This window comes from Euleptes europaea, chromosome 3 (assembly GCF_029931775.1).
Source record: "Euleptes europaea isolate rEulEur1 chromosome 3, rEulEur1.hap1, whole genome shotgun sequence".
Lineage (NCBI taxonomy): Eukaryota > Metazoa > Chordata > Lepidosauria > Squamata > Sphaerodactylidae > Euleptes > Euleptes europaea.
In genome coordinates this window covers 48,522,051-48,539,554 of record NC_079314.1, presented here as the reverse complement: position 1 = coordinate 48,539,554, position 17,504 = coordinate 48,522,051, and the positions used below count along the sequence as shown (strand labels likewise).

The 17,504-nt window shown below is 42.8% G+C and overlaps 1 protein-coding gene across 1 annotated transcript; it reads left to right on the top strand.

Moving 5' to 3' along the window:
* Nucleotides 1-384: 384 nt before the first annotated feature.
* Nucleotides 385-17,062, top strand: C3H12orf40 (chromosome 3 C12orf40 homolog). The gene is made up of 10 exons (XM_056846480.1): nucleotides 385-487; nucleotides 792-915; nucleotides 2,271-2,337; nucleotides 4,009-4,124; nucleotides 6,358-6,878; nucleotides 8,684-8,750; nucleotides 10,888-10,948; nucleotides 13,886-13,943; nucleotides 15,269-15,351; nucleotides 16,532-17,062. Exons 1-10 carry the CDS (start codon nucleotides 385-387, stop codon nucleotides 17,060-17,062), a joined length of 1,731 nt encoding a protein of 576 aa, XP_056702458.1.
* The last annotated feature ends 442 nt before the right edge of the window (nucleotides 17,063-17,504 follow it).

Genomic DNA, 17,504 nt, shown 5'->3' with positions numbered 1-17,504 from the left:
GCGACTTGATGGCACTTAACACACACATACATAGGGTTGCCAGGTCCATCTTCTCAACCGGCGGGAGATTTTGGGGGTGGAGCCTGAAGAGGGCAGGTTTTGGGGAGGGGAGGGACTTCAATGCCATAGAGTTCAATTGCCAAAGCGGCCATTTTTCTCCAGGTGATCTGATCTCTACCAGCTGGAGATCAGTTGAATTAGCAGGAGATCTCCTGCTACTACCTGGCAGTTGGCAACCCTATGCCTTAAGCCTTAGGATAGTGTGAAATATAGATATAACTGATGTCCCCCATTTATGGTTTGAAAATCTATATTGGTGTAACATTTCCCCTGTCTCTTTCAATGTAATAGGACTTTTTTGAAAAGGAAAGGCTGAAGTCTAAGATGAAGGTGTTGGGAGCATCTCCACTTAAACATTCTGTAATCAGTTTAGACCTCCTCAATCTGCATGTTGTTAACCAGATATCTACCAAGAAAAATCATCTTGGTGAGTTTAATGGCAAGTTTAATTAGCAAGCTTTGACAATAAAAAAGCATCCAATGTAACAAAAAGTTACTAAACTTTCAACTATTCTGTGGCCCCACTAACCACTTAATCAGATTTGAATTTATTTAATTACTTTATACCCCGCACCTTCTCCCCACAGGGGACTCAGGGATGCTTACAACATTTAAAAATACAATAAATACAACAATGACAAATAGAACACTAATTAAAATGTGTATTTGAACCATTGGATGTTTCTCTACCATTCACTGAAAGAGCTGCTGACTTTCTTTTTTTATTACAGGCAAAGTTCGAAAACCAGTTCACGTGGATATTAACCAAGTTCCTGGGAGGTGGCGGAATATAGAACTCCCCAAAACACCAGAGCATAAACCACAAAAACCATTCCTCGATGATGTCCAGAATAGGTACATGTACAGTGATCCTTTGAAACATTTTCCACTTAAAATATATATATGAATATTATATATAAATAGATATGAAGTTCCATCAGGTATTTTCAAGAGTACTTGCTGAAATGAAGACTTCTCAGACACATACCCCAATTATATTTGCAAATCAAAAATCCCTAGGTAATTTTCTTCTATATGTCTTCATCTATGTCCATTAGAATGAAGGTGTCTCCAGTTTACAATAAGGTTGCAGAATTTTCCTATGCTTTCTGCAAACAATAACACTGGGATGTTACCCTTTTTCAATGCTGGAGGCAGAAGAGGGTGGTCAATACATTTGTTTAAAACCAAACATTAGTGTGGGAAAAGTTATTATATTCATAACCATCTTTCTAGAAAATTATAGTAGAATACCACCCTTTCAATGTGGTATACATAGGATTTCTAGAAAGTCTTGTAGCCAAACTCAGATCTGCTTAGCTTCAGAAAGGTTGCTGTATGCCTTCAGACAATGCCCTAAGCCCATTCTGTCACATTTTATCACTGTTTCTATCCTACCCTTCCATTTCATCACTGTTTTTATCCTTCCTTTCCACCATGGAGCTTAGAACAGTACCCATGGTTCTCCCCTTTTGTTCTGTAACAGCTCTGTTATTGCTTGAGCTCAAGCGTTTGGCCCAAGGTCACTCAATGAGCTTCATAGTTGAGTAGGGATTTGAATCCAGGTTTCTCCAGTTCAGCTCTCTAACCACTTTGCCATAATGGCATGGAGCACAGATCCAACCAGTGTCTAGCCTTCCTCCAGTTTCACTGGCTCTTCCATAATTTTAAAAAGAAAACCTTCATAATTGAATAGTGCTTTTCCCCTTCTGCCTCAGTTTCTGGGTACCTCTTTCTTCTATGCTAAAATGTTTTGGATCTTGTAGATGAACCACTTTTTCTCTATCAATGGGAGCCTGCCATTCTCCCTTCTTCCCAGAGTGCCAAAGTTACCATATGATACCATCTCCTTTTGAGCATTCTACATAGGATGCAAAGTTAATACCTAAAGGTAATGGATTGAAGTACCGTTTTTTCCTTCCCTCTCAGCTTTCTTTGTGTTTTCTTCCCATCTAGCCTGATGAAAGGTTCTGGAGACCCCACAGGTCATTTTGGTTGGTCTTTAAAAGATTATACCATAATACAGTTGGTTATTTCTGCTGCAGTAGATTAGCATGGCTACCCCTCTGGAATATGTCACTAAAAAGTTAAAAAAAAAAAAAAGCTAGCTTTGCCACAAACATACCTCTTCAAAGATGAAAATCCTCAAATAACGAATAATGTAGGGAAAATAGCAATTTATTCTTTTCTCTTTCCCATTTTCTTAATAGGCTACAAAAAGAAGTACTAGAAAACAGACGAAAATATCTTGCAGAAAAAGAAAACTTACGGTTTGAGGTAAACTATGTGTAATTACCCTCTTACTAAGCCTTTTAAATTATACTCATAATATTTTGCATTCATAGATTAGTGCTTGGGGAGATTCCCATGGAAGCTTGTACAATGAAAAGTTGTGTCATGGTAATTTACAGGTATTATATAGTATAGTAAACCCATAAATATCATTACGCATTGAAAACACTGTTTTCTAACAGAATTTATAAACACAAACAGAATTTATAAACACATATCAAGCAGTATATGTTAACAGATAATTCCATGAGATTGTTTTGGATTAAGAAAATTTGTTCTTATGTCACTGGGTTTATCTACGGTTTACATAGTTAAGTATGAGTCCAGACAGGATATGTCTTATTTGTTATTCTGACTTGTTGAAAAAGAATTTGAGTGTAGAGTGCCGTCAAGTCACATCACACTTATGGCAACCCCATAGGGTTTTCAAGGCAAATTAGAGGTGGCAAAATCCATGTCAGGGCTAACCTCCCCACCCTGGGATGGATCTTGGGGGGGTGTCTGGTGGGGCACTTGCCCATAGCGCAAGGAGAGGGGGGCGCCAGCATAGGCATGGGGAGTGTGGAGATGGGCAGAAGGAACACCACTGCAGCACAGGCACAGCTGCCCGCCCGCAGTGTGGCTGGTGTGCGCACTGCCCGCCCGGTCTCTGCTCTCCCTCTTTTTTGTTTCTATGGAGGCAGCTCCTGTGTGCCCTGCCCTGCGCATTTGTCTCTTCCCCAGTGCCTGGATCCAGCATGTGCATGCATGCACATGGCACACTCCCTTCCTCCCCCCCTGCACTAGGCGCTCCTTCCCCCAGCTCCATGCGTGACCTCTCCCTTCCAGGTGCAATGTACGTTGCTAAAGGTATGTCATGTCCCCACCCAGACAACCAGACTCCTGATGTGAGCACATGGTCTTTAAAAAGCAGTATTTGCCCCAGGACAGTTGGGTCTATCTAGGTCTATTTCAGCCTGCTCCAAGTTTTAAGAGCTCAGTTTGGCTCTAGCAGCCGCTGAAACAAGATGTTATCTTCAGAGGTATACATGTTCAGTGGTTTGTCTCCAGTCAAGTCCAACCCCCTTGCTCTGCAGTCTGACTACCCTTGCTGGTGGATACTCCCCCTTTCAGGGTTCCTAAACTTAACTCTGTCCTGTGGGCAATCTGCCAGGACTAGACAGGGTTTTACTCAACAACTTTGTCATAATGAACCTAACTAAAGGACAACTGGAACGATTTAAATCTATTATAGTAGATTGTTTATATAGTAGTATCAGGTCCTTTGTGGATTAATTTTGACACAGTGTTTTCCCCAGAATGTAATGATCCAGAGTTAGAGAACAAGATGGCCTTTACCTGTCCCCTAAATACTGATAATGAGTGATCCATATGATCCATAGCCTTGATGCTGCCACTGAGAAGGTGCTGTCATGCGTTGCCATCCCTATTCTTCTGGTCATGGGGACATAGAGAGTAAGATCCCATAAGATGACCTAATAGTACATGGGTTCAAACAGGTGGTCTTATTGAAGTTCTCTAAACAAGGCCTATAATACGACAGGAACCTTTCCCCGTTGATTCAGTGACACAGATTATGCATAGTTTCAGATTCCATTTGAAAGATCAAAAGGTATCATTACTACATTTTATAATGTGCTAATACCAATTTTTTAGTCAGCAAAAATTGTACTTGAAGAGTCATGGCTTTCTAAGGCAGCATGCGAGCAAAGGAATTTCACTGAACCAGAAGCTGGCAAACCATCGGCTCTGTATTTCCAGCAGCTGAGTAGGTAGGCATGGACTTTATAATGCAAATTGAGGAGGGAAGGTTCATGGGTTTTTTCCTCCTTAAAAGTGAAATGGATGCCAAAGTGTGGGATTACATTGGGCTGGGCCTCCGCAATGATTTCAAATAACAGGGAACAATTTTGGCTGATTCTACCTTCTCATTACAGACCTCTAATTCAGCCTCATTCTGTCCCCTGGGGAGGTCCAGTTCCCCAGAAAGCAACCTGTTGGGAACATTTGTGGGGCTGCAGAGTGAGGCAGAGAATAGAAGTGCCTTCCATTCCGCCGGCCTCTTCCCCCCCTCCCTCTCACTGCTCAGCAGCCAACGGGCAGCAAGAGGGGCTCACTATGTGCTGCAGCATTCCTGCACGCCTCAGCTGTAGGAGGCAGCCTTGGGGGAAGCGTCCCTCCCCCTCCCCTCTCGCCAGCCAACAGTCGGTGAGAGGTCCAAAGGGCACCGCAGCAGACCTGTAAGCCACGGCCCCAGGAACACCCTTGGAAAGGGCCGCCCTGCGCCCCGCCTCTGCGGCAGGGCCCCAGAGCTCCTCAGTGCCACAAACAATGCCCTCAGGGGCCGCATTCGGCCCCCGGGCCTGAGGTTCCCCATCCCTGCTCTAACCGCTATACCACACTGGCTTTCATATAGTGGCTGAGACTCTTGTGTAATTCTAATCTGCAGCACAAGTTTGTCTTTTGGGCCTCTTCCCTCCCCAACCCTGCCCTCCTCAGACTCTACCACAAAATCTCCAGGAATATCCCAGCCTAGAGCTGGCAATCCTAGCCAGGCCTGGCCTGAGTCCTCCCTCAAAGACCAAAATAGGCTGTAAAAGACCCTGCCCCCTCCCTCTGCCTTTTAATCACAGAAAATGAAGTCTGGAATGCTGTGGTTACCTAGGAACAGCCAGTGAAGGAATCCGTTGCTTAAAGCTACAGAGAAAGCTTTTATAATTTTCAGGTTTTAAAACCCCCAATATATTTTTCTTTAGATTTCACATTTTTCTGCAAACCTGGGGCCCTTTTCAGGTTTGTTGAAAGATTTGTCTTGCCTGTTCACATCTCCAGTCACTGGATTTAAGCATCCAAAGATTTGACTGACTTCGCTATTAGAATATAAGGTGATGATGGTATATGATGACTGTCTGAAAAACACATTGCTCCCCACTTTAAAATGTTGATTAGGTATAGGTGTCTTAAGAAACCCTTTATGTAGAAGAACATGTTTTCAAAATAATGTGCTAGCGTACACAATATTTCATCAGGTATTTTGTTTTGCTGATATCTTTCCCTGTGCTTTTCATGCAGAAGTGCTTTGTGCTCCTCTTCTATAGCTACTGACTAATTTACTGAAATGGAGCAGCAGTGACATGCAGTGGTAGGACTAGCTCATCACAGTTGCCTGAATAAACAGATATACTTCAGGGTCTTTATAACTACTTCTCAACTTGGTCCCCGAGGTGGATTGAAAAATCCATCAGAAGGCCAGGGACAGACTGTGGGGGAGTTTCTAATAACTTGGGAGAACTCCCAGGCTTGCAGAAAAAGTTTGGAAAGTGTGTGGAGGAGAATTTGTTGATACTGTTGTGTTTTTTTAAAATGCTCCAACAACTGGAGAACTTTAAAAATGCTGAGATCAGAGATCTCTCAAGATCGTCTGCATTGTTTGGCTGCCTGTCAATTAAGGCATTGTGAGTGGAAACAAATGATTATGGGGAGAGGAGAAGAGGAATGGGAAAAGTGGCAATGGGAGGCTGAGGAGAAGAGAAAGTGATAATGAGTTGGGGCTAAGGTTGCCAACTCCGGACTGGGAAATTCCTGGAGATTTGGAGTTTTAGCCTGGGCAGAGAGGGGCTTTAGTGGGGTATAGTGCCATAAAGCCCACCCTCCAAATCATCAATTTTATCTAGGGCACCTGATCTCTGTCATCTGGAGATCAGCTGTAATTCCTGAAGATCTCCAGCCCCCACCTGAAGGTTGGCAACCATTGTTAAGGTGTGGAGAAAGTGGCAATGGGAGGGGGTCAGGGATGGGGGGGAAGTTGCTGCAGCTAATGTCAATGGGGAGAAATTCTTGAAAGAAGTTCTTTGTTCTTGAGAGAGAGGGGGGAGCTGGGTATGTAGATGTGAATGTGAAGAATAATGGCTTTTAAAACTTTGACAGTTATATTGGTAGTGTAACGTGAGCAATTCTTATTTTGCCTGGCTCTTTATGCAGACAACCATTTCTTTTCTCTTCTAGTCCAGAATGTAGTCACTCATTTGGAAAGTCTCCCAAGGTGACAACAGACAAAGATTTCAAAAACTGTAACCGACAAGAGCCATTGTTTGGTATTATGCATGAGAGAGAGACATTGAATGCCACCCAAGATACCCAGCCCATTGCTTTGTTATTAAAAGAGGAGAATCAAAAGGTTCCAGATATCCCTTCCTCAGAATCTTATCATTCTTTTTCTAACAAAAATGTTATAAACCAGCTGTTTGCAGATTCAGTTGATGTAAATCAAACATCCAGCATATTTGGTCCTTACAATGTGAAAGAAATGCCTCAGATCTCAAGCTGTGCTAAAAGATGCCCTGCTGAGAGGGACCTTGAAAGTATTTTTACAACACATGAGCAGATTTACTCACAGAACACAAAAAGCTTTAGTACATTTGATCAAGAGCCCATTAAGAATCACCTGAAAGATTACTGTATCCAAAACAAAAACCCTCTAATTTTGTCTGAACAGGAAGAGGATACTACCGACTCTGAGAATGCAGGTAAAAGTCTGTGATACAAAAAACTAACACAATGTGGAGGTCCTTTTGTATTTTCATGAGGCTAGAGACCAAGCTATCAGAATACCTTTGTACAATAGTGGTGCATATGAGTAAGTGGAGGAAAGGTCTGTATATTGCAGATATCTTCAAGGGGATGCACTGCATTTCCCATGGGGCACCTGCTGATAGATGGCACCCACTGCCATAGCCTAATATTGCTTCCAAGCAGGGATGGATTGGCCACTAAGGCCACAGGAAAAAGTCCCAATGGGCCAATGGCCTGCACCCCTGCCACTAGGGCCACCCCAGCCCCAAGCGAAAGGTAGCTTTCACCCCATGTTGGGCAGGACAAGCAGCCTCTGTGGCAAGTAAGCTGGCTGCCCAAGCCACCCACAAGTAGTCCCAGCAGATTATCAGCATACATAGCTCCTCCTTATCATGAGAACTGGGACAAATGTAGTAGTGAGTAGTGTATTACATTTTAATGCTACCTTTCATCCAAGGAACTCAGGGCAGAGTACTTTATTATCTCCCCTCCTTTACTCACAGCAAGTCTGTTAAACTCAGCCTGGGCCCAGAGTCATCAAACAAGCTTCATGGCTGAGGTGGGAATTTGAACCTGAGGCTCCTCAGTCCTAGTCTAACACTCTAACCATGTTGTTCAACATCTACATGCGCCCCCTCACCCAGCTGGTCCGGAGTTTCGGGCTGGGTTGTCACCAGTTCGCTGATGACACCCAGCCATACCTGTTGAAGGACGGCCAGACACCACCCCAGACACACTGCCTGGGTCCTTAAAAGCCATGATGAGATGCTTGAGTCAGAGCTGGCTGAAGCTAAATCCATCAAAGATGGAGTGCCTGTGGCTGGGTCGGCGCAGATTAGATGTCCTCAACCAGGGCCAGGGCTTTTTCTGCCCTGGCCCCAGCCTGATGAAACTCTCTAGTGAGACCAGGGTCCTGTGGGATTTAATGCAGTTCCACAGGGCCAGTAAGAGCGAGATGTTCCACCAGGCCTATGGTTGAGGGCAGCAGTGGTACATGACATAACTGGCCTCCCTCCCTTCTCATTATTTGGTATCAGCTTTGATTCTGAGTGGGGTATTGATTGCTTCCCCATAGTTGTTGTGAACCTGCGTGCCAATGATAGGTGCCAACCAGTTTTAGTATTAGGATTTTATTGGAATATATTATATTTTTTATTATTGTATATTTTACCATAATTCAGAATTCGGTATGCACACTCATACATCGATGAAGCTTCTGTGCATGTGAGTCTTCCCATTCACTTCCTTAAAGAGGGCCAGTGCCCACATGAAATTAATGGAATTAATGTAAATGAAATGAATGGAAAAGCTATTCTATGAGAAGGCTATTCTGAGCCAGCATGGTGCAGGGGTTAAGAGCGGTGGTTTGGAGTGGTGGAGTCTAATCTGGAGATCCGGGTTTGATTCCCCACTCCTCCACGTGAGCGCAGGACGCTAATCTGGTGAACTGGGTTGGTCTCCCCACTCCTACACATGAAGCCAGCTGGGTGACCTTGGGCTAGTCACAGCTCTCTCAGAGCTCTCTCAGCCCCACCTACCTCACAGGGTGTCTGTTGTGGGGAGGGGAAGGGAGGGTGATTGTAAGCCGGTTGATTCTGCCTTAAGTGGTAGAGAAAGTCAGCATATAAAAACCAACTCTTCTTACATACCTGGCATTCATCACTGAACTGGGGTCCATGTACATTTTGTAGTTGTCAATCCATTTTAATCAGTTATTGCTATGGAAACATTTGCTTTTGACAGTTCTTTTTTATTTTAGGGAGATTTATCAGCCAAAATAAAAAGATAAAGACATCAGCAACCATGTGGAACTACTTAAAGAAAAAGTAAGTTTTATTTGTGTTTATAAGCACAAATTTATTTTTACAAGTGTATAATTGAATCTATATATGCTAGATGGATTCCAAAATAAAAAACATAAGGTATTTGGTGCATGGAGATAAGTATTACACATGCATTTTATTTCTGTATAGGTAAAAGAGCTCAAGGACTGTAGTTACGTTAGCATTTTTTCCGACACAGATCCATCATTCACTGGGAAGTGAAATCATAGCCATCACTCTCAAGGTCAGGGATAGGGAATGTATTTGCTTCATGCAAGCAAATGGATTTTGGGACAATTGATTAGTGCTCTTATCAGGCCCACCATTTCTTTCTCACACAATTTAATAATCTGTAGCCCTATTGGATTTTTTCATTTTGCAAACTATTCTATTCATTTTACTTCTGCTGTTATTTATTTTATTTACAGAATTTATACATTTATTGTTACAGCCATTGGCCAGCATAAAAATTTACAGAATTTGTATTCCATCTTTCTGCCCTTACAAGGGCCACCAAGATGGCTAACAATTTAAAACATATACAATAAAATTACATTAAAATCAAACCCACTTCGAAACACATAATTAAAACAGAGTTAAAATACATACAAAGCAGAGTTAGAATACAGACAATATGAAAAACATTGGTTACGAAGGATGGATCACTGAGGAAATGCCAAGAAACAAAAAAGGTCTTCACCCACTGGTGGAAGATGACAACAGAAGGGGACAGACAGAGTTCTAGAGCTTTGGTGCCATGACCAAGAAGGCCCTCTCTTAGGTTACCACCCCTCGAATCTCAGAAGGTGAGGGCAGCAGGACCTCTGAGGATGACTGTAGTGGTTGGGCAGGTTCATAAGAGATTAGGAAGTCCTTTAGGTATATTGGTCCAAAATTCATTCATTCATTCAGACATATACCCGCTCTCTATCCCAGCCAAAGCCAGGCTCAAAGTGGCTAACATCCATTAAAAACATAATACAACAGATATAGAAATTAAATCCAGATTCCAATTTAAAACCAGGAATAATCAGTTTGGTCCCTGATTTATCGGCACACAGGTCCACAGCAAGGCCAGGGAAAGCAATCAGGATCCCCAATTAAAAACTCAATAAGATGGAAAGAAGGGGAAGGGAAGCCAACTACGATGGAAACCATTGCTGTTCTCAGCCATAGGCCTGGCTGCAGCATTCTGCACCAACTGAAGTTTCTGAACACTTCTCAAGGGCAGCCCCACGTCAAGCGCACTGTAGAAATCTAATCTAGCAGTAACCAGGGCATGTAGTAGAGTGGCCAAATCTTTTCTGCCCAGAAAAGGATGCAGCTGGCTAACCAACTGAAGCTTGTAAAAGCTGCCACCTGCTTATCCAGCAATAGGCTTGGGTCCCTCCAGACTAGGAACCTGTCCTTCAAAGGGAGTGCAACCTCATCTAGAATGGTTAACACCATAAATCCAGAGCCAGACCTTCCACCCACCAGTAGCACTACCATCTTGTTGGGATTATGCTACAGTTTATTAGCTCACATCCACTTCAAAACTGCCTCTAGGCCCTGGTTCAAGGTTTCTCTAGCCTCCCTGGAATCAGCTGGAAGCATATTGGAAGCAAATGTCTGGATGACCTCACCCAGTGGCTGCATGTAGATGTTAAAGAGCATGTGTGACAAGATGTCACCTTTTGGGACTCCATAGGCCTGAGGCCAAGGGGCTGAGCAGCAGTCCCCAGAATCACCTCCTGAAACCTACCCTCCAGGTAGGACCAGAACCACTGCAGAATGGTGCCTCCCAGTTCCAGTCCAGATAGGTGGTCCAGAAGGATACCATAATCAATGGTTTCGATAGCCGCTGAGAGGTCCAGGAGAATCAACAGAGTCACACTCTCTTTGTGCATCTCCTGGCACAAGTAATCCAGCGTTACAATGGCACCCAGAATAGATGCTTTAAGATCAGAGTTCCTCATAGTAGACCCCCAGGATTTAAAGAGAGATCAGAAATTCAGTGACCTCTATGATATGTCTGCTAATTAGGGTCAATGCTGGGGTTAAATAGTAGTAGTAGTTGTTGTTGTTAAAACAAATCTCCGTTTGGGGATCAGAGGCTGAAATAGCAGTGGAAGTTACCTTTTTACTCTATATTTTACAGCCTGAAGGGTGTCCTGGCAGAACCAAATCTGAATCACTGGCATATCTTTGAACTTGAAGAGGTATTATGTGTAAAGTGAAGCAGCTTTAGGCCAATTTGTCCTATTTTCAGTATTGCTTATCACCTGCTAGCATGCTATTATTTTGTGCTGAAACATGGAATGAAAACACACACACAAAGGATTCCCTAACAGGGATTGTATGGTCAACAGGAAACTCTTCAAAGTATGGTTGCCAATTGCCTGGAGGGGGAAAAAATGCCCTGTACCAGGACCTTACTCTTTAAAAACAGTAACATTTAGTGTGTGTGTGTTTAAAGTTGCAGCTGCTTTATGGTGACCCCAGCAAGGGGCTTTCAAGGCAAGTGATTAAGTAGAGGTGGTTTGTCAATGCCTCTGCAGAGTCTTCCCTGGAAGTCTCCCATCCAAGTACTGACTGTTTAGTTTCTGAGAGCTGACGAGCTTGGGCTATACCATGCCACCTTCCCTCCCAGTCTGGCCCATAGATACATCAAAATAAGACCAGCATTTCAGAAAAGGCTGTGTAACAGTGGTACCTCCTTATCCCTGGAGTATCTAGACTGAAATGTTTTTACTCCCTGTCTCTCTCCCCAGTTCCCACAACCTAAGACTGGGCATTTGTTTTAGGTGCCAGTATCATTTGTTGTTGTTTTTAAATGTCCAATGCAGTGATTCAGGTTGAATTTGGAACACAGAAGTTGGAATGGGAAAACATGGTTTTTCTTCCCAAAATGACATGTCTGTGTAAAGGTCTTCTTGGCCCATAATATATTGTTATGGGGAGAAATGTCAGGGTATCACTTTGTTGTGAATTCAGCACTCCCTGCTTGGAATGCGGAAATGCACACTCTGAGTTTCCTCAGGTTTGCTCATAAAGTGCATTGTCACCAATGTGGAACTGCCGTTTTCAGCAGCACACCTGCATTTTGGTGACACATCTAGACCTGACTTTAGGTAATCAGGCTGAAGGATCTCAGTGTGAGCAGAAGGCTGAGAGTTGACTTCTGTTTGGCCACAGCACCGACCATTTATGCTTGTGGAACTTGTAGTTCCTTACCTGTGGAGACATTCATTCTTTGTAATGCCCTGCTCAATGCTGCAGAGAGTGGAATGGGTCTAGAACATTGCCTAAGTTTTTTATAGGTCTGTAGGAGGCCCACAGACATGAGGTGGCTTCAGATAACAGTATGGGATTATTGGGAGGGTTTGCATAGCGTGGATATACAGCCAGATGGCACTGTCCTTTACTAGTTGCACAGTGCCACAGCTATTTTATTGATCATCAGAATAGGCCTACAGTTAACAAATTAAATTCCCTGGTGTCTATCGATGAAAAGACCTGAACTGCCCCCTTGTGAGTTGTGAAGGAATATATATATTGCTGAGTGAATTTAATTATTGCACTATAGAAATGTGGACTTACATAGCTGAAGAATTCAGCACTTTGAGAATTTGTGGATTTTTTTTTAACCGAATATTTATGGCTGGGAAGATGGGCTTGGAAGGGTGTGGACAATGTTGGTGAAATTCAGAGGAGGCGGCAGAGTGGGATTTCCTATGTTTTGTATAGCTCTTTGCTCCTTCCTTTTCTAGCCCTGAAAAAATAATCTACCAGAAATTCTAGTAGAATTCAGAATTATAAATTATATAAATATATGTTTGATTAGTATAAACTACACAAGTCGCAAGACACACAACTCAGCTTTACTTGGCAGATAATGTGGGTCACCACTTTGGAGTGGAATTCTGATGTTCTGTGCATAGACTAGATCTGACCCTTTTTACGTGTAACCTATGACAGACAGAAATAGAGACATTTTGTCCTTTTACTTCGTTTCCACTCTCAACCTCAAGATGATAAAAATATAAAAGGTTCTGTGCAAAACGATTTCTGCCAGAGCTTAGCTGGCTTGTAAGAGAGAGGTTAATGTGGAAATGTCATGGAAGGTAAGGAAGTTGGCAGCTGACTTGTTTTGAAATCTGTGAATCAGCTATTAGGGGGGAGTTAATTATGAAGAGGGAAACTATTACTAATCCAGAGATGACTGGCTAATTGCCACCCATCCGTGGGCAAATTCCCAAGGATTTATGCCAGATATGAAGCTTGTGCTGATGAGGAGGCACAGGGCACTCTGCTCAATATTAGCTTTCATAAAGTGTTTTATCTCATTTGAGCCAACAGCCTGTTTTTTTCTCACTTGACATACTTGAGAGCTGCTCTTCAAAATCAGTTCTGTGCTTTTATGTCTCTCTCACAGAGGAGAAGCTGGGAAGGTCAGACGTTCCTTATTCTCATTCCCCAGCATCCCAACTTGCTTTCCTCCACCACCCCGCCCCGTTTGCTTTAGTGTGTGAATCTGAGTTCCAGATAGAAGAGGGAGAGAAAGAGAAGGCATTGTAGAAATGGAGATGGAAAGAGAGAAGCCAGGAAAGAATAGGAGAATGGGCAGATGATGATTCTGGCAGGAGGTGGAAGGTTAACTTGTCTGGGTAAGGTCAGGGCAGAGCAATATCCCAGATTGGTGGAGACTGAGGAGAAGACTCTCAGGCCATTGGCAGCAACCAGAAGCTGGAACACAGCCCTGTGATTCCACAGAAGAGTAGACCATCACATGGATGCTCAAAGCCTGACTATAAAGTGCCTTTGTTTCCTCTCAGCAAGCTGTGAATGTGCAAGAAGTTGCGTGCCTTTGGTCTTCTTCATACCAGGCTTGGCACTTTAGAGGCTCCCTCTAGAATACACCAACAGTGGAGTTCAAGCCAAAGAACCTGTAGCTTCAGATGAAGGAGATCCTTAGAAGATCAAGTTCCAGCAGACTCTTTTTTGGTGTAAGGCATGCAGTGTTGGAAAGGAGAGGCTATTTTCACAATTGAGCAACTTATCCTCATGCTTTTAACCTTGGTAGAAAGATAACAGAAATCCAATGAAAAACAGTGTTGTATATGAATCTATACTTATGTCTTTATTTTCTCCAAAAGACAGACAAGGAAGTCTACAATAATCACAGTCAGAGTTCACTGCCTACAAGAGAAAATGGTCAGTGTTGTTTTCATGTTTCCAAGCTGTCTGAATTGTCCTTTTAGTGTGTAAAATCAAAACAAATCCTTTCCTTTCAAGTCCTCTCTAGGAATTGTTTTTGCATTTTATTATTTTTAATTTTTTTAACCATCAGCTCCTTAAAGTGACCACCACCATCAAAAATAAATGTCACTTACTTCTTACCCTGTCCCATTTCCAACATCTTAACCCAACCTTTGGGACATGGTTCTGCTGTAACCCATTACTCCCCAAAGCTTTGTAACCTATGCCTCCCACTGTTTTGTAACCAAATAAAGGAAAGATATCTATTGTTCTATTTTTTAACTTTTACTGTTTAACTATATGAATGCCATAATTAAACTTTGTTTTGCTACACAATCACAATGATAACTGTTCAGTGCCTGTCTTCTGTTTTCAGTGGAGCCTCTCAAAGCAAAGAGTTTTCACACTGCCATAACCAGGATGTTAGGGTTTACCAGGATATCACAGCTATTTAATCTGTAAATACAGCATCAACATCACTTTTTCCAGTGGTAATGCATTGAATCATTGTTCCAAGAATGTTGCAGCAACCCAGTCATGTACACTGAGCAAGTAGAGGCCCATATATGCATTAGGATGTCAGTTTACTGCACCATCCACTAGGGAAACCATGAACCTCATAGTGGGCAGATTCAAGAGGCGAGAGCACACAGTGCTGGACTACTGCAATGGCTTGTGGGCCAAACATCAGGCCTCCCCATCTCTCCGTAGCCAGCCTCAAGCAGCTGCTGAAAGGTATACAGGGCCCCCCTGCAGAGCAGTGGGGGCTGTGGCGGGGATTAGTGAGAGAGGCATGTGGAAGGGCTTACCCAACAAACAAGGTCAGGTCCCACAGCCAGCCAAACAGCCCAAGCAGTCAGTTCCCCATTTATGACCATAAGCCGAGTTGGCAAGTGTTCGAGCAGCCCAGTGTCACATGAATGCTCACCAATGCACGATTGACTCTTGTGTTCAGTTTAATAGACAGAGCTTGAAACTCCTAGGATGTGTTCAGATGGCGCCGTTGTGCAAAAAACACCATGGAGCAAAGCAGGGGAGCTGCATTCCTCACAGCTTGACATACATGCATTACTGTAGAACTTGAACTGGCTTGGAACTAGACTTGGCAGCTGTGTAAGCCAGTGGGATATTCAACTAATGAATCCCATTTTGACTTTGGATGAGAACAGTGTGTCACGAAACAGCATGTTTCATGTCTGTCTGTTCAGAGGGTCAATATTTCAGGCAGATTTTTTGGTGCTTAAAGTTTCTCTGTACAGGTTGGCTTTTTTCCCCCCCAGATGATGAATCTCAGCTGAGCAGCCAGTCTCCCAGTTATTCTCCAGAGCAAACAGAGAGTTGTGCTAGTGTGACATCTGATGAGGTAAAACTAGGGCAAACATTGCTTTACCTTGAATTTAGTGGTACAATTTCATCATCAACAGCCCATGAAAGGATTCACTTGCTGGGTAATTTTCTACTTCATGCAGTGTCTCATTGTACAGAAGGATTCTTTATCAGAAAGGCATACAAAAGTAGAATTACCATGAGTTGGACCAAAGAACCAAAAGTAGAACTCTACTTACGGAATGGATCCTTCCTGTAGTCTCCAATCTGCTTCAGCCCTCTCACATGACTCCAAAAGCCTTTATTGAGGGATCATGTATGGAATTGCAGCTTGAATGAAAAGTCCACAAAGATCAATGCATGATCAGAAGTGCTTCCCCTCATGCAAAGGCATATTAAGTCCCAACGTTCCAACATGGAAAGGCTGAAAAGTCTGGAACTTTTAGGTTTAGAAAAAAAGGCTAAGTGGGGACTTGATACAGGTTTATAAGGTTATCCACAAGGTAGAAAGAGTGCACACGCAGAACTTTTTCTTCCTCTCCCATAATGCTAGAGCTTGGGGGGGGGGGCAATGAAGTTGATGGACAACACATTCAGGACAGATAAAAAGGAAATACTTCTCAATTAGTAATTAAATAGTGAAATCCACTCCAGTGGAGGTAGTGATGGCTATGGACATAAATGGCTTTAAAGGGGAGTTAGACAGATTCATGGAGGATAGGTCCATCAGTGGCTACTACCCATGAGGACTAAAGGAAACCTCCATATTCAGAGGCAGTAAACTTCTGAAACCCAGTGCCAGGAGGCAACATCAGGCCTCTGTGCCCTGTTTATTGGCCCTCCAGCACAACTGGTTGGCTGCTGTGGGAGACAGGGTGCTGGACTAGATGGACCACTGGTCTGACCCAGCAGGGCTCTTCTTTTGTTCTTATGTAAACTTATATATTATATATCATTATATATTTTAAAATGTCATAAATGAATGCAGCCCATTGCATTGAGTCATGGTAATACTGGATTATAAGAATATTTGAACAGCTTTGCAAATTAGAAGGGGCATATGATTCTGCTCTGTTGTACAAGTATGTTAGGATACCAGTGAGAGGGTTGGATTTTCCAAGGCCATATGACTAGCAAAAATGATTCCTATGTGAAATTAACAATAGTAGTGATTCATTCATAGAGAAAGGAACATTGACAACAATCTCTTTTGGCAGTCTGCAGAGGAAGACCAAGATGGAAATATGTCATCATGTTATGAAAACTATATTCCAAGAAATGATGGGAAACCACTTGCAGTTTTAGGAAACCCAAGGTCGCAGTGCAACTGCCACTCAATGGACATATCCTTCATTCTGTGTGACTCCGTAATGAGGGACAAGGTCAACATTCATCCACAGGTAAAGCCAAATGTTGATCTAAGAAAAGATGACATAGTTCTTCCTCCGCAAATCACATCCCGTGGATCATTTAAAAAGAAGCATGTGGCTTTTAAGGCAATGCAAAATACGTGGTCCCAAACAGAGAAATGTGCTTTGGAAATAGAAAAATCTGATGCAGCAGTGCAGTGCGATATAATACAAGCCTGCATCTGTGAAAAAGAGGCGTCCTCTGTCCATAGTGCTGAAATTGTCAGTTCCACTAGCAAAATAGAAACCACTGGAGGGCAGAACATTCCAGCAGATAGAGCTGCATTTCAGCCTTCGAGTACCAGCAGTGTAGTATTAGTTAAAGGCTTTGCCTTCTGAAACTGAGTACCTCAGAGAGTATAGCAAAATAAGCGTAGGTATACAAAATTACATCAATGTAATGAAAGACGGGGAAACATGACTAAATATTCAGTCATGCTGCGTACTCATTGCCAGTACAGCAAAAATGGGAGTTTTGAGTGACAGATTTACCACTTACATTCTTCAACCATAACCCATCACAAAATTAGGCATACACAATCCAATAGAGAGTTAAACATGATAAAAGCCCCATGTTTTCACTGAGTTCAGCTGAATGATTAATTGTGGCCATCCATTTCAGTGAGTTTAAATATAGCTAATGCTGTGTTGGATAGTTGTTTATAACGGCTTCAGTTCTTTCCTTTGCAAACTAATATGCAACAGCAATAAAACGTGGTAAAAGAAACAAGAAGTCAACAAATTAAAGAGGGAAACACTGTAGTGAACCATTTATCCACGT

Excerpts from the sequence above, each read along its gene's own strand:
- C3H12orf40 (XM_056846480.1), top strand. The coding sequence starts at position 385 with ATGAAGGTGTTGGGAGCATCTCCACTTAAACATTCTGTAATCAGTTTA. Across the intron at positions 4,125-6,357 it reads TATTTCCAGCAGCTGAGTAG|TCCAGAATGTAGTCACTCAT; the intron begins GTAGGCATGGAC and ends TTTCTCTTCTAG. Across the intron at positions 6,879-8,683 it reads TACCGACTCTGAGAATGCAG|GGAGATTTATCAGCCAAAAT; the intron begins GTAAAAGTCTGT and ends TTTTTATTTTAG.